This window comes from Embiotoca jacksoni, unplaced genomic scaffold, assembly GCF_022577435.1.
Source record: "Embiotoca jacksoni isolate LCO1_2020_lvr unplaced genomic scaffold, fEmbJac1.0.p SCAF_11, whole genome shotgun sequence".
NCBI classification, from domain to species: domain Eukaryota; kingdom Metazoa; phylum Chordata; class Actinopteri; family Embiotocidae; genus Embiotoca; species Embiotoca jacksoni.
The window spans coordinates 5,317,348-5,337,442 of NW_027185241.1; the positions used below are offsets into that span (position 1 = coordinate 5,317,348).

General features: G+C 40.6%; 2 protein-coding genes across 3 annotated transcripts; both read left to right on the top strand.

The window, feature by feature from the left end:
• The first annotated feature begins 1,561 nt into the window (after nucleotides 1–1,561).
• Nucleotides 1,562–14,717, top strand: arhgef5 (Rho guanine nucleotide exchange factor (GEF) 5). Of its 2 annotated transcripts, none has more exons than XM_069142534.1 (15): nucleotides 1,562–2,078; nucleotides 3,551–7,474; nucleotides 8,259–8,301; nucleotides 8,612–8,661; nucleotides 9,466–9,836; nucleotides 10,821–10,981; nucleotides 11,174–11,326; nucleotides 11,539–11,668; nucleotides 11,750–11,824; nucleotides 11,956–12,045; nucleotides 12,629–12,771; nucleotides 12,955–13,098; nucleotides 13,195–13,265; nucleotides 13,716–13,820; nucleotides 13,964–14,717. In XM_069142534.1, exons 2-15 carry the CDS (start codon nucleotides 3,571–3,573, stop codon nucleotides 14,104–14,106), a joined length of 5,583 nt encoding a protein of 1,860 aa, XP_068998635.1. In that variant the 5' UTR covers nucleotides 1,562–2,078; nucleotides 3,551–3,570; the 3' UTR covers nucleotides 14,107–14,717. The 2 variants fall into 2 exon arrangements, with proteins under 2 accessions (XP_068998635.1, XP_068998636.1); XM_069142535.1 differs by having other exon boundaries at nucleotides 1,563–2,078; nucleotides 3,551–6,790.
• Nucleotides 14,718–15,317: 600 nt separating this feature from the next.
• LOC138194096 (gamma-aminobutyric acid receptor-associated protein-like 1) lies at nucleotides 15,318–19,792 on the top strand. The gene is made up of 5 exons (XM_069142536.1): nucleotides 15,318–15,515; nucleotides 17,010–17,099; nucleotides 17,412–17,490; nucleotides 18,395–18,513; nucleotides 19,281–19,792. The coding sequence occupies exons 2-5, from the start codon at nucleotides 17,010–17,012 to the stop codon at nucleotides 19,344–19,346; spliced, it is 354 nt and encodes a 117-aa protein (XP_068998637.1). The 5' UTR covers nucleotides 15,318–15,515; the 3' UTR covers nucleotides 19,347–19,792.
• The last annotated feature ends 303 nt before the right edge of the window (nucleotides 19,793–20,095 follow it).

The following is a 20,095-nucleotide window of genomic DNA, read 5'->3' on the forward strand; positions in this document are numbered from 1 at the left end:
ATCTGCGGGGAAAATCAGAGGATCACCTATGTCATTAGCATTCATCCTCTGGTGACAATAAATGTCATATTTTGGGGAAGTTTATTAAATGTTGGGATGTGGCAATCTGGAGCACTAGTGGACCAACCAGATAGATGTTGAAGCTTAACATTCTATTTGTACTTTTTACAAATAGAATGTTATAACCAAAGTGGACAAGATATCATAATCATCACTGAGTATTATGAAATAGATTTTTACAGTGTTTAACCTTACCTTTTAAAAAAAAAAAATGTTTTTTTTTTAAGTTGTTTTTTTTTTTATCTCGCATCAGAATGTTTTGAGTGTTTCAGCAAGGATCTATACAAAGCTAGTGTTCAATAGAGTAGTAGGCCTATGTCTGTATCTCCTCTGCATGAATATATTATAATATATAATATTCCCCTCTGTTTCCTCAATGTTTTGAGGAATGTGACCCCAACTACACACTGCTTTTTGTAGGATGTCAGCGATTAAAAATGTTGGAAACCAGCAAAAGCTTGTTGTATTATCCATTGTGTCAAATCTCCATATTAAAAGCTGTCAAATAAATGCAATGGTGTAAAAAGTAGAATATTTTTCTCTGACTCGAAGTTGAAGTTCTTGCATTAAAAGGAAATAAGTAAGGTACAAGTACCAAAATAGCAGTACTTAAGCACAATGCTTGAGTAACTTACTTTCCACCACTGCACATTTACTGTATGCAAATATGAAAGTGGTATCAGTCTTCTCATGTAACAGGAGGGTGAATTTAAAGCATGTATTACAAAATGTTGAGCTAATCCTTTAAACAAGAAGTAGCTATATGAACCTAAATTTCCAAAATATTAGATAGACGAAGCTCAAACTAATCCCCTCACTAATATCAACGGAGTGGACAAAGTTTAATAACCACCTCTCAGTTAGGCTACATAAAATACAACTCAACAGCGTCATAAATTTCAGTCTTTAACAAGTTGAATCAACAACTGAACACCAACAACCTTCATGATGGTTGGATTTATTGCAGAGAAGTTAAAAAGCTGTACTTACACAGGGCAGCTGAGAAATAAAATGAATTATAAAAGCACTTTTCGAGATGATGACCAAATTTGTATTATGTAAAAGGACGTAAAAACTGAGATGTGTTAGTGGAGTAAATGCAGACACATGTACATATGGTCAAAGAGGTGTTATTGTTTTTATTCCATAATACCAATGAGACTGAGTCATAGTTCTTCTAATCTGTAATGTGAGGTCTCCTCCGTACTTAACATAGTAAAAAATGTTCAACAAATAATTCACAGAACACTCTTGTAATGCCCTCCCCGTTGTTTCCTCTTGTTATTGTTTCATCTGCTTTTCTTTTTGAAATCATCAGAAACATTGTGTGTTTCGCTTTCTCTTCCCTCTGAACTACATGTGTAGTTTTCATAGGCCCGTCTGTGAGCTTTCCTGCAGTGTGATCCCATCCCCCCCGCTCTCCTTGTACTATCTCAGCCCTTACCTGGCTCCGTGTTGAGCAGACACACCCAGCCACTTCGTATCAACCAATCACTGTTCCAACAGAGACGCACCAAGGAGGTGTATTTCCTGTGTTTCGAAAGAATGGAGCAGGAGAGAAGACAAGAGTTGTGTACTTAGTCTTTTTTTAGAGAGGGGGGGGGGGTCCACACAGGCGATCGTATCGGCTGCATAGGGAAGAAAAAGACTGAAGTGGTCGGTACACTCGACAGACTCCCTTGTTTGATTTATGAGAGATCTCCCTATTCAGCAGCAGCGATCGAGAGCAGAAGACTGAGAGAAAGAGGACGGGAAAGATCAGTGTCAATCTGTTCAGACTTGTTTGGGAATGTGAGGAAGGAGGGCAGAGACGGAGAGAGGCAGTAAAAGGGAAACGCCAAGGAGAGCTCAGGCGTAAACAATAACTTTTCACAAGAGAAAAAGAAAAAGGCAGTTTAGATTTATTTGGAAAGAAAAGAAAGTATGTGAAAGCAAGAAATGGACTTTTATGTGTTGTGCAATCCCATGCTTTTGAGCTGAGCTGGACCGGGAGGGAGACCAGATCTCCCTACACTCAGGTGAGTGGCCATATTATTGGTTCATGGATTTACGATGACCACTTCTGTGCTTCTGGTTTGAACTCGTATTTGGATCTGGTTCAGTTGTGGTGTACATGCGACATGCCGTGCCTGTGTGTCACATGGCCTCCCTTTCTGAAAGACTTATTTTGATATGCTGTGCTGCATTCTTAGAGAAATGTAAGCGGGTGTCACCTTTTTTCTGCCTGTTTCTCCTCGTTTCTACTGTGTCAGTCTGCTTCAGAAGTAAAAGGTAGCAATTTGAAAAACTAAAAGGAAATATAAAGTGAAAATGCAGCAGTAATGGTGCAGAGGTTATCACTTCTTGGGAGTAGCAGTGACATGCAATAGCGTCCCAGATGATTGAGAGATACTTCACCAATAATTAACTAAATTCTTTTCTTTCTTTTTTTCTTCTGAATTGCATATCAGTGATTTACCCCTGATAATGCTTCAATCTTTGAGGTACAATCTTCTGGGAGCTAATTTCAGTGTTGATGGTAAATGTAATCAACTGAAGCAATTAATTCCTTTGTGAGTGTTATATTGACAGAAAAGCTGTTTTCCGGCTTGTGAAGCAGTGCCTACATGTACCACAATGCATTGTATGGAAGTTTCTGACCCTAACCTCCAAATCCTTTGCCAAGTCTCTCACCTTGTAGCACTTGACAAAAAAAAAAAAAGATAAACAGCCAGATGATGTTGTTTGCTTGGAGAAAAAGGCAGGAAAGAAGGTGGTTGTTCATCAGGAAGCTACTAGCACTGATCATATCCTGACACTGGCAGATATTGTGAACACAAACAGCACAACATGCTGAGAAAACTGTTTGTCCAGCGTTGCACCGCATCAACAAGCTCAAACACACTTTGTTGACCAAAACATAACGTTAGGTGACAAAAAAAATACTCCCTCAATGGTCATCTGCACTCGGTCCTGCTGTTTTAGTTTGGTAACATTAAGAAGGTCTCCAGCTCTCACCCGTGTCCAAGTTAAGAATAAAACATTCATGCATATTAATGTAAATATGGCTCTGTCGGTTGATAGCTTATCGAGCATCTAATAAAAACTGACCACCCTGACCTTTTTCACCTGATTATACCAGTCAGTCAGAACACTAACATGTATCCTTGTCCATAACCTCTTTTGAGTTCATATTTCAGAATGCTATTTTTACATGTCGCTAGTTACAGTACAAGCGAAGAGAACATGTGTTGTTTTGTTGTTGAGCGGTATCTAGCGCACGTTCTCTCTGGCCACCAAACACGCCATTGTACACGTCACATGACGGCGCTAGTCTCGGAAGAACAACAGATTTTGCAGCTGAATTTAAATACACAGAGAATTTATTAAGGGAATTATTAATTCAACTTAATACATTTACCATCAACACTGATTTGACATGTACATAAAAAGTGGCTAATTTTCCCTTTAGTGTCTACTTTCTAAACTGAAATGTGTTGCTCTCTTCCAGGTTCTCCAAATTAGGGTACTATGGGGACCAAAAGGCCCAGCTGCACCCTCTTTGACACTTTATCTAACATAAACACATCTGACCGCAAGCTTCAGCCAGGTGGAAAAATCTCCCGGGATCCAAGTCCCAGGCCAGCAATGACTGCCCTGTCAGAGCGAGAGAGAGACAGCCACCGAGAAGAAAACTGGAGGAGGGAAAATGAAGCTGAGAGAATCAGAGACAAAACAAGATACAAAGACACAGACACACTGGAAAGATACTATGAAAGAGATAGAGGTCCTGCACCAAGGCTGAGGGAGGGAGACAGAGAGTGGAGGGAGAGAGAACGGTGGCAAGAGTACGACAGAATCAGAAATGGGAGGCCTCTGTCGAATGTAGAGAAAGAGACTGAGCAAGCGATCACAAGGGGGGTGAAGAAAGGTGACACATTTCCCAGAATGCAAAAAGGTGTCAGAGATCATGACAGAAGAATGATGTCCACTGTTGAGGTGGCTGAAGAAAGAGGGGACAGGAGGCAGAGAGAGAGACCCAAAAGAGCAGAGGCAGACTGGGAGCGAGAAAGAGAGAGGGCATGGCAGAGAGAGAGGTACAGAGAGAGAGAACGAGATGAGCTCCGAGGCAGGGCAAAGGAGGAGGGAAAAAACACTGGAGGAAGGCCTATAGAAGATGAGAGATTACGACAGAGGGAAAGATATCAGAAGTCCGATGTTGGGTTTCCAGACAGGAGAAGAGAAGTGGGTGATTCGTGGGACATACGAGAAAAAGATGCAGTCAGAAAAAGGGAAAAGCAAAGGCCTAACATAGGCGAGAAGGAGGCCAAAATATCTTCCCCACACAGAAGAAGAGACAGAGAGGTCGAGGCAGATAGAAAGGAGAAGGAAGAGCCACAGAGGAAAGAAGGAAAGAGGGATACCAGGAGTGAAGGAGACAGTGACGAGAGAGACCTGAAGAGGGAAAGGGTGAGGAACAGAGAGAGGGAGGAGTTGATATATCAACAAAGCAAAAGTGAGGGGGACAACAAAGTCAAAACAGCAAGGGAGAGAGATCAAGACAGGCAGGGATACAGGGAAGAAGGCAGGCAGAGACATAGAGACAATGACAGAGAAAGAGAAGTGGATAGATCCAGGAGGGGAGAGGACAGAGACAGGGTGAGGTACAGAGAGGTCGACAGGAGAGCAGCAAGACAGGCAGACAGGAATGGGGAAAGATGGAGGGAAAGTGGCAGAGACTTAAAAGATGACAGAGTGCGGTCAAGCGACGGGACAAAATATGGTCGACACAGAGAGTATGAGCAGAGGAGAGACAAGGAAAGAAAGGAAAGGCAGGTCGATTCTAGGTGGGCTGACACGACAGGCAGAAGCAACCGATCCCTGAATGAGTTGGCTCCCAGGGGGCCGCCACGATCCCAGAGCAGTGGAGAGTGGAGCAGTAATGTGGACAGTGAGACAAGATATAGAAGAGACAGAGACAGTTACGAAGAGAGGGAATTGAGGAGAGAGGGAACTACTGAAAGAGACAAAGTAGAACTGAGAGATCCAGAAAGAGCTGCTGAAAGAAGTCAAAGGCTGCAAGTAAGAAGTGAGAGACAAGAGAGAGATAAAGGGGAAATGACAGGCAGTGTGCCAGAGCAGAGAAGGATGTGGTTAGAGCCACTGAAGGGCAAGAATAGTGAAGAAGAATTTGTAGATAGACAGAGACACACAAGGCGGAAAGAGAGGAGAGAAGAAGAAAGGGGCATGGAGTCACAGTCAGAGTGGGGAAGAGATGGGCGGAGAGTAAAGGAGGAACGAGATGAGAGGTACTTGGACCAAAGCAGTCACAAAGGAAGACATGGAGGGAGAAATGAGTGCAGGCCAGACACTGAGAGGGAGGCAGAGGGAGTAAGTGTTGATAGTGAGGAGGTGGGTGAAATCTGGAGAGAGACAGATAAGAGAGAGAAGGAACATCTGTCTGACGGCGACAGAGGGATAGAGGGAAGCCGGCAGAGGGATGCAGAGGGAGAGAACGTGACGGATAACACTGAGGAGAGTGACAGAGAGGAAGAAGTTGGGAGCGATTACTGGGCACGCTCCAATAGTGAAGGAGAAAGTGAGACGTGCTGGAAGCAAGAGAGGGACAGAAGGCTTCCAGGAGAGGATGGCGACTTGACCGTGTCCAGCGGTGGGGACGAGAGAGAAGACGATGAAGAAGCATTTGAGGACTGTCAGGAATCCTGGGAAGGTGGAGTTACATATAAAGACTCCTCACCTTTTGGCGACGAGGGGTGTGATGGAGACAAGGAGAGGGAAAAAGAGTGGACAATGGGGAGGGAGGAGATGGCTGATGAGGAGGAACAGCGGAGGGAAAAGCAGTCAAAGTACATCTGTGTGATTGGGAAAACTCTTCCCTGCTCAAAAAACAGCGAAATGTCACTGTCACAAGTTGAGCGGATGGGAGGAGTGGAAAGAGACAACACAAATTTAGAAAGTCGTCATCATTGCAGTGATGACGCCACAGAGCAACCTCAGGATGACCAGCATGTGACATCGAGTAGAAATGACGAATACCCAAGCATTAACAACCGGGTCACAGAAAGTGGAGGATCGAAAGAGGAGAGGCTTGTCATAGGAGACACAACTGAAGCGGATATTCGATCCAGATCATCTTCAGAGCTTCAAGACACAGAGCCTGGAAAGGGAATGAGGGGCAAAGTGGAGCACCCGTATGCTGAAATAGGGATGATTAAAAAAGACTCAAAGACTGAAAAGCTCCTTACAAAATGGAGAGAGAAAAATAAAGAACTATCAGAACAAGGAAGGGATCAAACTTCTCCACTACCAATGAATCCCTGTGCAGATGTTTGTTCTCAGGTAAATTTTGAACATATTCAACCCATCTTGGATCAGATAAATGCTGGAACAATGAGTCCAGAGGAGGTGGAAGCTATTCGGATCCGAATGAGCGGGGCATGGAGCATGTCCGAGGAGCCCAAGCGGCATTCCCAAGCCCCGCATCTTAAATGGGCTGAAAATGTGGTGCGTGAGATCCTGGGACACTCAGGGGAACAGGCTTTGGACGAACCAAACCCAGAGGCGCAGGAAGTTCAAGGGGTCGACCGGGTTCAGATCAGGAACAACAAGCAACAAAATGAGGTTACTCAAGGTACCGGAGAGATGCCAGTCATTAAGTTGACAACAGACGACAAGCACTCAGAGCCAGAGCTGGAGGAGGAAGAGCTGTTGGAGGTGGAGGGACTGAGAGGTATGGGGCAGAGTCAAGCCTACATGCATGTTGAACAGTTCACAGCTATGCATGTTGTAACACCTACATACACTCATGATGAAACACTATTAGACACAGAAAGGAAGGAGGGTCACAGGATGGACAAACAGACGGAGCCTTCTGGTCAGGCTCAGTTAGAAAAGGCAGATATAGAGGTGACAGTCAGTGAGGATGGAGGCGAGGAGGTTCATTCAACAGAAACAGAAAAAGAATCAAGCAGAGAGAAGGAAGTGAAGATGTATTTAAGCGTGAGCAACACACTGTACAAGCCGAACAGCTGCCCCATTCTTAATTATAATTGTGAGTCTGACCTCCTCACCCCGTCTAGAGCGGGTAAGATCCAGGAGGTGGAAGACAGGATGGATGAAAGTGAAGAGGAGAGGCAGGGAGAGGAGCTTGAAGAGAAGGGTACTGCTGTGGAGGCAGGGGAGATGATAGTAGAAGAAGCAGCTGAGGTGGATAGCAGAGGGGAAGAAGTGGCGACAGAAAGCAAAACGGGGATTCTGACGAGTGCTGGCAGTTTTTGTGATTTGGGTCCCGAAGCTCGGTTGCGAAGAAGGGGGATCCGTAAAACCACTCAAAGAAGAAATGGAGAGCTTGTACAGGTGGAAGAAGAGGAAGGTGTTGGAAGGGATCGCAGAACCAGAATATTCTCTACAACAGGTAACGAAAGAAGATTGAGGATGGAAACTGACAATCACTCTCCCTAATGTTTACAGAAAGCTGCATAATTACCTCCTTTTACTTTTTTCCCCCGTAACTTCTGTCCAGTTTTTCATCAGGCAGCATAATCAAGTTGACATATTTCAGAAAAATACGTTTAACGTTTATTTTGACTCCAAATAACCATTCGTTCATTTCTGACTTTAATCACAATCTTCTTTTCAGTTTCCTCCGTTTTGCAGTCTGAATGTGGTTTTCGTTTTTTCATTTCATTTCCTCCGTTTTGCAGTCTGAATGTGTTTTTTGTTTTTTCATTTGGTTTCCATTTTGTTTTCACATCAATTACAAAACCTAAAATCTAAGGGAGACATCAGCCAGTAGATGAGTGCACTGATCTGAATGCTCTAAATAAACTGGAAACTGCGTCACAGTGTTGTGGTTACAGGTAGTGGGTGGAGATAAGAGGAGGTGGAGAAAGCGAGAGAAAACCAGAAGCACGAGTTAAAAGGCTCCGATGAATCCTATTTAGAGACACAACACGAGAAGAACGAGTTTGGAAACACACTAATACCTTCTGTAATTGTTAATATAGCAGGGTTACTAAGTTTTTATATTTATTTAATGTATAATCTATTTATTTATTTTTGTATTTTTATATTCATTTCTTCATTGATCGAAATTGGCACTGTAGTTCTTACTTAATTCATCGGAGTATATACTCTTGCACTGACTGGTGACATGCTGCTGTATAATGTTTCCACGAATGGATACTATTTTATTTCAGATGAAGCTGATCGGAGCAAAAGCTGGGGAGAAGTGGAGCTGAGGTGAGTGAAACAGTAACACGCATGACGTGATAAATCTGAGTCTGATAAAATGCCAAATGTTAAATTACAGCCGTGACCAGGACCCTGATTTCTCCTGTTTTTAAAAAGTATCTTGGTTTCGCTGTGAGAGGGACAATGTTATGTTTTTATAGTGTCAGAAAGATCACTGATATTTTGAATCAGTCGATACAGTCCTATATTTGTGCATAATGCAAATGTTCCACCCTAAAAAAGCTGTTTCAGACAGTTTTAGTCAGTTCATTTTGATGCACCTTACAGTTGTAACTTTTCTTCTTTCTTGTCACTGCAGTAATGTTTGGGACACAATCGAAAAACTGAAAAGGAATTCAAGGTTTTCCCGTGAGTATCTCTCTTTCACCTTTTTTTTAATTTTATTTTTTTTTTTATTTTTTTTTTTTTTACTTCAGCTCTTCAAGGACAAATCCATCACATAAATAAAGCCAATCTTCAAAATTTGTTGCTGCATATGATATATTTTATAATAGATTTCTTTTATCACAGACAGTTTTGTTGGAGAATAGATCTGAAGATTGATTATTTGAAGAGACTATGTAGGCGACATGGTGACGTGTTTAAGATTATCTCCTCTGATTGTAGTTGGGAAAAGCATGATGTGGTTGAGCATTTCCCTTCAGTAGGTGTCATTCATCTCTGTATGAATACAAGCTCAGCAACTGTTTATCTTTTGCTCAGTTCATGTTGGCTCAAAATTTTAATGACGTACACAAATGAAAGGAAGATGTGTCTTCTGTTTACTGTTGCGCACACCCTTTAAAAGTTATGTTTTAAACAATGTAAAAGGGCAGTGCTTCTTTTGAATTAGGAATCACAGGGATATTGCGAAAAAATGGGGCAGGAGTGTGTTTGTGCGTGAACTGTATAAATGTGTCTGTGCAAGCCACAGACAGGTTTCTGCAAGCATTCGTATCTCCTAACTGGAGGGGAAAACAGCTGCTGCAGGGACTTTTGCATTCTGACAAATATGTGTAAAAGGAATGTTAAACGCAAACAACTTGTGTTGGCTAACACTGTTCCTGTCTCTGTCTTCTTTCCTTTACTTCCTGTATGTTTCAACCTTCTCTTTCTCCCTCTTCTCTCGTGCTGATTTTCTTTGTCCTACTTCCTCCCCCGCCCCCCCCCCAGATGCTGCACAGCTCTACCAGCAGTACAGTGAGGCGGTGCAGAACTTTGAGATCCTGCGTCAGTCTCGCTCCGATGTCCTCTCTGTGTGTGAGGACTCTACCCCGTCTCCTGCTCCCTCACCTCCTCCTGCCCGCAGACCTCTTCCTCCCTTACCCGCGGTGCCACACCCTCACTCCCTGTCCCACAGAGGCTCCATCACCAGCATCAAAAGCTTGCCTCTCCCCATGCCCCCCAAGTCTGAACGCAGGCCTTCCTCGCCACGTCTCTCCATCTCACTCACACAGTCGGCCACACTGTGGCGCGACCTGCCGGGGGTCAGGAACAGTGCCGAGCTCGAGGAGCTCACAGACGACCAGAGGCGTCTTCAGGAGGTAACATCGTCTTACTGCACATATGAAAGTTTCATGGCATAAAAATTCCTCAGATAGCATGCATTCATTATTTTGCCCTTGAATTTTTCTGAGGCAGGAAAGTTGTGCTAGTAACTTTTCATTGAATTACTGTGAATACTGAGTCATTTTCACATCATTTAATATTTGTATCTCAATGAAACGTACAGTTTTTAGCTGCTCTAACCAAACTCAAACAGCGTGACAATTATGTCTGACTTTTTTTTTTTTTATATAGCTTTGTTCCCTTCATTAAGAATAAGTGAAGGATTTTGATTGGAAATTGTTCCATTTATGTACAGTAAATATTAAGGATCAGTGTAAAGGTCTGTGCTCCAATCACTGGAAAGTTACAGGAAGAACATTCCTGCTTTAATAAAATTCAGGAAAATCCTTTGGGCATTTAAATTTATGATTGTTATCTTTCTTACTTATTATTACCTGAATTGTTTTAAAATAATAGTTTTTGTCCCAGTTTTAGTCTTAGTTACAGTTAAGTGAGTCACCTTCTCCTGCCTGAGTTGCGTTACAAATGACCAGACTTATGGGCGGCACTTCACATCAGCAGTTTTTCTGTTGTTCCATTTGATGGGGATTTATGAGAAATGTCATGACTCACTTGAATCAGCTTTTCACTCTGATTACCTCACACCCCAAACGACTAAAATCATGCAAAAATATTCAAACTTGCCTCATCCCAGAATTACCCTCCTAAAATTTACTGTTTCTTGCGGGGGAGTGTGTTTTGCCAGAAGGCTTTATTGCATAAATGTGTGTTCCTCTGGTGGTGTCAAGTTTTTCCTGTAAACTGTAAAAGGCATGTCTCTTATTGTGAAATCATGCTGCTCAGAAATCTGTCAGCCTCTAGCAAACTGACGACCATGTGTTTATCAGCGATAATGTTCTGTTAAGTTGTCACTTGCTCAAAGTTCTCTTTTTTTTTTTTTTTCCCTTCTTGCTTTCAAGGTGAGATTTGAAGTATTGACCTCAGAAGCATCGTACTGCCGGAGTTTGGACATTGTTATTGAACACTTTGTCAAGTCCAAACAGCTGGGGGCACTGTTAACCACGCAGGACAGGAACTGGTTGTTCTCCCGCCTGGCTGACGTTCGTGCCATCAGCCACAGGTCAGAAATATTAAACATCATTTAGAACAAGTTCTTCATCCCTTTACATTTAGATATATTTATCAAACAAAACAATGCCATTTAGATTTAACATAAAACACATGAAGTGGTTATATAACCCATTTGTGCTTTGCAGGTACAAATCTGTGGGAGCAGTGAGTTTAAAATGCTACTTCATGATTTTGGTTTCAGTTTTTTGTCAAAGCTGGAGGAGCGGGTGGACACGGAGATAATGTCCTTTACAGTGTGTGACATCATCGCTCGACATTGCCAGAGATTCAAAATGGTTTACGTGCCCTATCTCACCAACCAGTCCTATCAGGACGCTACCTACCAGAGACTCATGTAAGACATTCAATCCTGTTTTGTGCTTTATTTTTGTTGGTAATAGAGCCAGTGAGAACCTGAGCAGGACCAAATACTTTCTGTGAAACTAATGCTTACCAAATGTCAAGGAGTGAAAATTATTTTCAGTTCACAATAACTTCAGCTATTGTCTGTATTTTTTTAAATATTTTTTTTACTTCCTAAGGAGTCAGTTTCTATTTTCCTTTCAGGAATGAGAATCCCGGTTTCAAGCGGATAGTGGAGACATTAGAGAGGAGTCCTGTTTGTCAGAGACTTCCTCTTCGGTCCTTCCTTGTGCTTCCCTTCCAAAGGATCACAAGAATTAAGCTGCTGGTACAGGTGTGTATAAAGGCTGTCTGAAATTGTCGTAACATGTCACCTTTCACCTGACGTTAACATGCGCACACTGTTTCTTTCCAGAATATTGTGAAGACAACAACTCCTGGCACTGCGGAGGCGACGCAGGCCATCAAAGCTTTAAAGCTTCTGGAGAAGGTACAGTAATACGCCCTATTTACTGTATATTAGCAGAGGATAGCAACATTTAATATTCCTGAAAAATAGCCTGGATGTTCTGGACTCCTTGGTGACAAATCTCTTTTCTCTTTCATTTGTTTCTCCTCTAGCTGATTCAAGAGAGTAATGACAGCATCACTCAAATGAAAAGCATCGAGTCCCTGGTCTCTCTCAGTGCTAAGGTCGACTTTGAGTGCAGGGTAAGTAATGATTGTTTCCAGCGAGCTTTAATTAGATATATAGAAAATAACATATTGACATTTATTTGCATGTATGGAGTGTTATCTGACTAAATGCAAACATAATAACATACAGTAGTTATATTGATTTAAACATTTAATTTACTGTTTTTGTATTTGAATTTGCATGAGTGTGCAAAATAATGTACAAATATAATATCAGTATAGAATAGTTGATTAATGGCAGGATGTTTTTTCAAACATAATTTACTGGGCTGATTAGTAAATTTACTTCAAAAGCCACTTACTAAGTTTCAGTGGAGCTTTCAACTGGATCCTGGTCTTCACTGTCAGATGGAGTTAACTCTCTTGTCACAGTGACGGTTCAGTCACATGATAAACATACAGTCACAGATAATGACAACTGGGCCATGAACATGATAACTGATCAAACTCCACGCACTGGTGAAGACTGAGATATGGTTGAAAATGTCAGAGTAGTAAGTGGATCTGAGTAAAGATACTTTTTTCAAACTACTACTTGCCTGGAGTAAAATTAACTTTCACACTCAAAAATAATATTTTTTTGTGTATCTGTTTACAGACTCTTCCTCTGATCAGTCAGTCTCGGCGATTGGTCCGAGAAGGTCCCATCACTGAACTGATGGACTTCTCCCTAAAGGACACAGAGAGAAATGTTTACTTGCACCTATTCAATGACTACCTGCTACTTTCACTTCAAAAAGAGTGAGTAAACAAACGTGTCGTAATAATCCACCACCAGCTGGCTAGCATCCCTTTCATTCCCATTCGCTACATCCTGTTTTCCTCATATCATCAATCTTTTGTCATCATCTTTTCAGTCTTATCACAGTCTGTCTTTCCGCTGCCTCATTTTTCATATGTACTTTTGTGGTGTGTTGTTTTCAGAGGGGGAAGATTCACAGTGATCGATCACTCCCCTGTATCAGACCTGCGTGCAGAGAACTGCCGTGTCAAACTTCACTCCCTGCAGAAGAACCTGTTCCGGTTACACATGACGCTGAAAGCCCTGCTGCTGAGGACTGACACACAGTGAGAGACTTACACAGTTCCAGATGATGTCTGTAATGGTTGCCACATCATAAAAGCTGCAGAAGATACACCTGTCTTTTATTTACTCTCCTCCAGGAGTGATAAGCTACGTTGGATATCAGCCCTCTCCAGGCCCCATCCTGAAATAGATTTTTCTGCTGCGCAAGGTAAAGTATTTATCCTGGTTTAGATGTTGTAACATGTTGCGTTGCTGGTTATTGGTCAGGAGTTGTGAAATATACGCCTTATTAGTTACAACTAGGGTTTTTGTGCTGCCCAGAAAAGCGTTGCTAAAATCCTATGAGTATTTTCGATTACTCTCGAAGTTGGGTTGTGCTGTGCTAATATCTAATGTAGTTTCTAATATGACAAATGTCTGTGCTCCCTCAACCTAACTAGTGCAAAAAAATAAATAAATAAATAAATAAATAACCAGGAAAAATAGGGAGATGTCAACCAATCCCTTTTTAATGTAGAGAAGAGGTCCAATGAGGCAGCATCAGTGGAAATACCTGTGTGGGTGGACTGTAGTTGTTGAAAAGATTCAGTTTCTGAGCTTTGCTGAATAAGTCAAATTGACATCTAAATCTGTATGCCTCTTTTTTTTTTTTTTACAGATTTTGAACAGATGCAGTGTATCCGAGCTTTTGTTGCACAGCAGCCGGATGAGCTGTCTTTAGAAAAAGCTGATGTCATTCTAGTCCACCAGCAAAGCAGTGACCGTAAGACAACCACACTACTTTTTGCCTCATTCCCTTGCAGAAAATACCACTTGCCTGTGAAGTGTTTGATTGTAGAGCTCCCCAGAACCTTATATTACTTGAAAATATTAAAATCATTTGTTGGATTTTTCTTTCCTCCCCAGATTGGGTAGAGGGGACCAGACTGTCTGATCGGCATCGTGGATGGGTGCCCAATTCTCATTTGGAAACAATAAGCAGCTCTAGAGTCAGACAACGCAACCTGTCAGATGCTCTCAAACTGACGACGGCCAAAGCAGCTGTATGAGCAGGACGCTCAGACTGGGACGAAACTCCACCCACCTTCAATAATGAGACTCTCAGTTGTCTGGTTCAAACTGCTGGATATTGGACAATGAACATTCAGAGACATTTGAGTTATTGAATTGTTCACAAGAGTGCAACAACAGAAATGCTGGAAGAATGCATCTCAGTGTAGCACTGGGTCTTTCTTGTTCCATTCGGTGGAACAATATATTGCCGGAGAGCAATGTGTGAACTGCTGAAGCCTGCCTGAAGATCATTGAGAATATTATGACTCTATTAACTGCTATGTACAGTACATCACAAATAAGGTTTGTACTATAAGAAATTAATGGATTTTTTTTTTTTTTTTTAAAGAAAAATATTTTCAAACGGAAATGACCTTTTTCCAAGAAATGTTATTTTTGGAAAATATATTATTGTTTGTGTATATTGACCGAAATCTAATGATGGAGTGTATGATACATGCATGTTTTGAAAAGTGGGCCCTTGGATGCAGGAGAGCTGACAGAAATCAATGCAAAATCTATAAAGATGTACTGTGCGTCATAGGTTATACCAAAGACATTTCAACACATTGAGATTGGTGGAATAAAAAAACATAATTGAACATTTCACATTCGTTGACATTGAGCTTTGGTTGGTTGTGGCAAGTTTGCATGAACACAGTGGGCCTTTGCTGTGAACTCATCAGAAATATGTTATTGATTCCCGAGGGGAATTTAGGTAATGTTGCACATGCTTCCATTCTAGAGCAGAAATTTATATAAGCATAGAAAAACTGAAAAATAATGTTGTGAAATGGGATCTATAAATATGTTTCAATGCAAGGGTGGTGTCAATAAGAGTGTTCGTTGAAATATACAACATAAATGCAGTTGCATGTAATTAATGGGTTGTGTCTGCTTGAGTTGTTTACAGAACAAATTGCACAGACAATTTTAAAAAGGCATTCACGCTTTGCACGTAGCCTGGCCTGGACGTGACCATAGGCGTGGCTCAGTTTTCAAGGCCTGCTATTGATTAAAGTTGCCGTCACTCAAACAAAATGGGGCGTGAAAAGTGTTGATAGACAGAAGGATTCACCCAATGAAGGCAGCACAGACCTGCCCATTGTGCCTTCCTCATGGCCACATTCCGTTGTCAATCTGCTTACTCATCTCTGATTGGTCACATGCGGGGTGGGCGGGCGTCGCCGTGTTTGTTGTTGTTGTTTTAGTTCAGCAGAATAAGCGGACCAGTCGACATCTTTGACAGCGGCCGCATTCCTGTGTACGTTATGTTTTTGTTTCGATTTTTCAAAAAAATCCTGTCAGGCTTTCTTTTGAGAAACTGAACGACACAAGGGACCACTGGATTGTGCCTAGATTTAACCTGTTTTGAGCGGAAGGTCGTTTTTGGTCTTTTTCAAAGGTATGTGAACGTAACGTCTTGTTGATCCGTTAGCTGCAGCTGTTAGCATTGCCGTTGTTAACTGGCAAAACAACCGATTCCGCCTACTGTCAGCAAAACCACCCTGATATATTGTAGATGCAGAGACTTTTACAGTGAATTAAATTCAACGATTCTTATCCATGGTTTGGTTGTTTTCTGAACGCGGGTCTTAGGACGGCAGGTTGGCCGATCCCAGAACTGTTACGAGAAATGACGTGGCCTCACTTGATAATAACCCCAACCTGCGTGAACTACTAGAAACGGTTGCCATCGTTACCACTTCACTTTTCACGTTACCACCGATTTAAAAAAAGACAAATACAACGTGTTTATCCGTCAATAATAGCTGATCATGAAATTGTTTTGTAGATGGGTATTTTTTTTAATTTTTTTTTTATCTTTAGTTTTACTCTTTTGCACTGTTTACTCGAACTGCTGTGATTTCTGTTAACACCGTTACCAAATTAAAAGCCATAGTTTTGAGCGCCTCGGTTTTAACCTAGTTTTCTTCACAGTATGTTCTGTGGATCTTTACTCATGGTAAATCTACGTAGTGATTAAAAAAAAAAAAAATAGACCTGTTTATTTACAGAAATATATATTTTCTGGAAATTCAACTATTAAGCCATTTGTTTTTTTGGATAACCGGATCTGAAAGTTTTTTTTTTTTTTTTTTTTTTTTTTTGGCAAAGCCAGAAATAATTTGTAATGTTTTTATTACTGATCAATCTGCAGGTTATTTATTAATTTTTTTCAATTATCCTTTTATCAGTAAAATGTAACATAAGGTGAAAAAAAAGCCCATCACAGTTCTTCACATCTGAAGGTGTTGTTTGCCCATGTCTCACTTTGTTCAACCAAAAATCCAAAACCCAAAGATATTAAAACCTTAGAGAAATATTACAGTGACAAACAGCAAATCCTCTCATTCGACAAGGAAATTAACTAATGAATTATCAAAACAGTTGCATGTTACTTTTTTACGACCAGTTGATCAACAAACTTATTGTTTTATCTCTAAATTAAATGTTCAGCTAGACCTGAAACCAATAGTTAATCAATTCAGTCAGTCCAGTATTACATTTTTTTTTCAACTGGCAACAATTTAGATAAATAATTAATTAAGCCATTTCAATGCAGTAATGGTCAAAACTTGCAGGCACTTCATCACATTCATGTTAAAACTCCCGCAGATCCAATGATGCCATGAAGCAGTCCTTCTCACTGATTTGCAACTGTGAATACAACCAGATATACATGTCAGCTCCTCATATGACCTCTACAAAGTACTGGATTAAAAGATAGCTATATGCTATCACACAATAAACAATGATTTGCTCTTCAGGCTGTCAATATCACTTGTTGACTGAATGCACTACCGGTTGGTGAAGTCAGCCAGTGCTCTTTCTCCTTTGTTTGCTCAGTAAATAAAGCTATTGTGAGAGACTTGATGTTTCCTGGTGTTGTTTTCAGATGGGCAGTCAGTACCAGCGCTCAGTACCACTGGAGGTGAGGAGAGCAGAGGGAGAGCGAGTTCGGGCCAAGCATCCTGACAAGATACCGGTTAGTATGACAGCTTGCTCATTTTTAGTAACATAATCATACATACAGTCTTGCAGTGACTTAACTGGATTTGACAGACAAATTAAAAAGCATTAATTAAACAGGTTGCGGAAGTTACTGTTGATAATCCTGCTCATCAAAAGGTTAATTTAAAGTTAGTTTTCTAATCAAAGACAACATCTATAATTTCTCAAACAAATTTTATTTTCAAGTTATGCAAATGTATTTGTTGTTGTTTAAGTTTTGGTACATGAACTCAATCAGTCTCGCTGTTAATAATGGCTGTTTGCTTTTGGACGTTTCTCACTCCAGATCATTGTGGAGAGGGCCCCGAGGTCACGAGCTCCTGAACTGGACAAGAAGAAATACCTCGTGCCCTCAGACTTGACAGGTGAAATACCCAAACACATGACACTGATGTTGATATTTAGAAATTTGGAAAAGTCTCCTAACAATACATCACCTAATAGTATTGAAATAATTAAAAACTAAGACATTTGATCTTTAAGCAGCCAACTTGTCAGGGTTGTCTGGTGGAAAAAAAACTATGTAAATATTATTTCAAGTCAAGTTCTGGTGTTTTTTTTTTTTTTTTTTTTTTTTTTTTTATCGTTATCACCCAATATAATCACCAATACAAAATATATTTGCACTAATTTAATATTAGCCAATAGTTCCACTCTAATAGTTAAACTGGCCACCTGTGACTTGGATGAGACCAGTTAAAGTTTGGATGACCAGCTAAGCTGCTGCTGATGCACATTTCAAAGGTTTATGGACCAATCAGGGCGTCACTAATCCGTGCAAACTTTCTACAGGCCTGTTTTTTTTCTCGTACTCTAAATCCAAAGACATTTTGTCATACCAGGAAAAGCACAGGTGTAATAATAATAGTTCCTGGTATTGTGCCGGCTGGGACAATTGTGTCGAACTGAGCTACCGTTGATGTTATTAGCTCCATTTGTGTTTTTCCAAGTCAAGTCAAAACATCTGCTGTGAAACAGGTCTATTGGATAAGCAGACAGTATGCTGCAAATTGAAACTGTGTAGTGTTCAGCTGACAGTTATTTATAAGAGTTTTGGTCTTTCGTTGTTTGTAGCTTTTTCTCTTTCTGATTGAACCTTACAAGAGTTCAAATAGTTCTCTTAGTAGTACACCTGTTTTGTTTTCAGTCACCAAATCTGCCTCAAGGCTGATTGGTCATCTCCTGCAATTATTTGTTTCTTTACTCTCATATGAAATGACTGTGCGTGACCCACCTCGCTCTGTTTTTATCTCCTTCCTTTTTTTTTAGTGGGCCAGTTGTGCTTCTTGATCCGTCAGCGTGTGTCTTTGAGACCAGAGGAGGCGCTCTTCTTCTTCGTCAACAACTCCCTTCCCCCATCCAGCTCCCCTCTCTCCGCTGTATATGAGGTAAATACACACACACACACACACACACACACACACACACACACACACACACACACACACACACACACACACAGACACAGACACACACAAACAGAAACTTACAGACACACACAAACAGACACACACAAACACAAACACACACAGGCACAAACACACAAACACAGACATAAACACACAAACACACACACACACACACACACACACACACACACACAAACACAAACACACACAGGCACAAACACACAAACACAGACATAAACACACAAACACACACACACACACACACACAAACACACACAGGCACAAACACAGACATAAACACACAAACACACACACACAAACACAAACACACACAGGCACAAACACACAAACACAAACACAGACATAAACACACAAACACACACACACACACACAAACATTTCCCTCTAACACAACAGAACTGCTTACTGAGCAATGTTGCTTCACTTCTCCATCTCACCATGAAGCTGCCAGTAAACCCGTGATTAATCAAATAGAAGAACTGATGATCTTTATGGTGCCTTGTCATTCTGCTGAAAATGGAAAAAAAAAAAAAAAACAGCAGCTGATAGCGTGTTAAAAAAAAGAGCAGTTTGTGAGCATTTTGAGATTGTTGAGGGTTAAATTAGTTAAAAAGTCATTATTAGTATTTATTAATTAAAAGAGGCAGTCTGTTTTTCTTATTAAGCAATTTTTTGTGGTTAGTGTTGCTAAATTAAGGCCTGTCCTCCGCTTTGTTGTGTTCCAGGAGCACCACGAAGACGACCTGTTTCTCTACATGACCTACAGTAACGAGAGCGTGTATGGTGCCTGAGGAAGAACAAAAAGACTGGAGAAAGACACAGAGAGAATGAGAGGAGACAAAGTGAGACTGTCTGAGGAATAAAGAGTTAAGGCTGTTTGTAATGCTTCACACCACTTTAATCTCTATAATATTAGTTCTGATAAGTAACTACAGTATACGGTGGAAGGAAAACTTTCTGAGGCAGAAAGGGTTGCTGGTATTGGGTTTTACCTTTGACAGTATTTCCAAGTGAGCATGATGCATTTTAATATGATTCAAGTTATGTTGATTCCTTAAGAAGAAACAGGAAAGGTTGGAAGAAAGAATGCATTGTAAAAGGAAGTTATTGAAATTATGTCAAGAGAACTCTCATTATCTTTCTCAGTCATCTGTATTTAATGCAAATAGTATTGGTTGTTTTTTTTTTTTGTAAATTATCGTAAACTTTTGTGGAAAATAAAAAAATGCAAAAACTGTTTTTGTTTTGTTTTGTTTGTTTCCTTCCACTTTCTAACCCTATGGTTTGAGATGTTGAGGGAGAAAAAAAGGACATTAATTTTAGAAGGAAAACCTCCTCACAAAATATTTTAAACATCTTTTTAAAGAGTATATTTGGCCTCATTTTTAGAGTGTTAAAAGTCCCTTATTAGAAGCAAAATTGTAGTCATCACACAGCAGAGTTTAATGGTGACACAATATGTACAGTATACAAAGAAGAACCTTCCCCGAAAGCTTTTTATTTATACTTTATATATATTTATTTATTTATTTATAGAGGA

Bases quoted from the DNA above. Each gene is read 5' to 3' on its own strand.
- arhgef5 (XM_069142534.1), top strand. From the start codon at position 3,571: ATGGGGACCAAAAGGCCCAGCTGCACCCTCTTTGACACTTTATCTAAC. The intron at 13,099-13,194 runs GTGAGAGACTTA...ACTCTCCTCCAG, and splicing joins CTGCTGAGGACTGACACACA to GAGTGATAAGCTACGTTGGA. The intron at 13,266-13,715 runs GTAAAGTATTTA...TTTTTTTTACAG, and splicing joins AGATTTTTCTGCTGCGCAAG to ATTTTGAACAGATGCAGTGT.
- LOC138194096 (XM_069142536.1), top strand. From the start codon at position 17,010: ATGGGCAGTCAGTACCAGCGCTCAGTACCACTGGAGGTGAGGAGAGCA. The intron at 17,100-17,411 runs GTTAGTATGACA...TTCTCACTCCAG, and splicing joins AGCATCCTGACAAGATACCG to ATCATTGTGGAGAGGGCCCC. The intron at 17,491-18,394 runs GTGAAATACCCA...CTTTTTTTTTAG, and splicing joins CGTGCCCTCAGACTTGACAG to TGGGCCAGTTGTGCTTCTTG.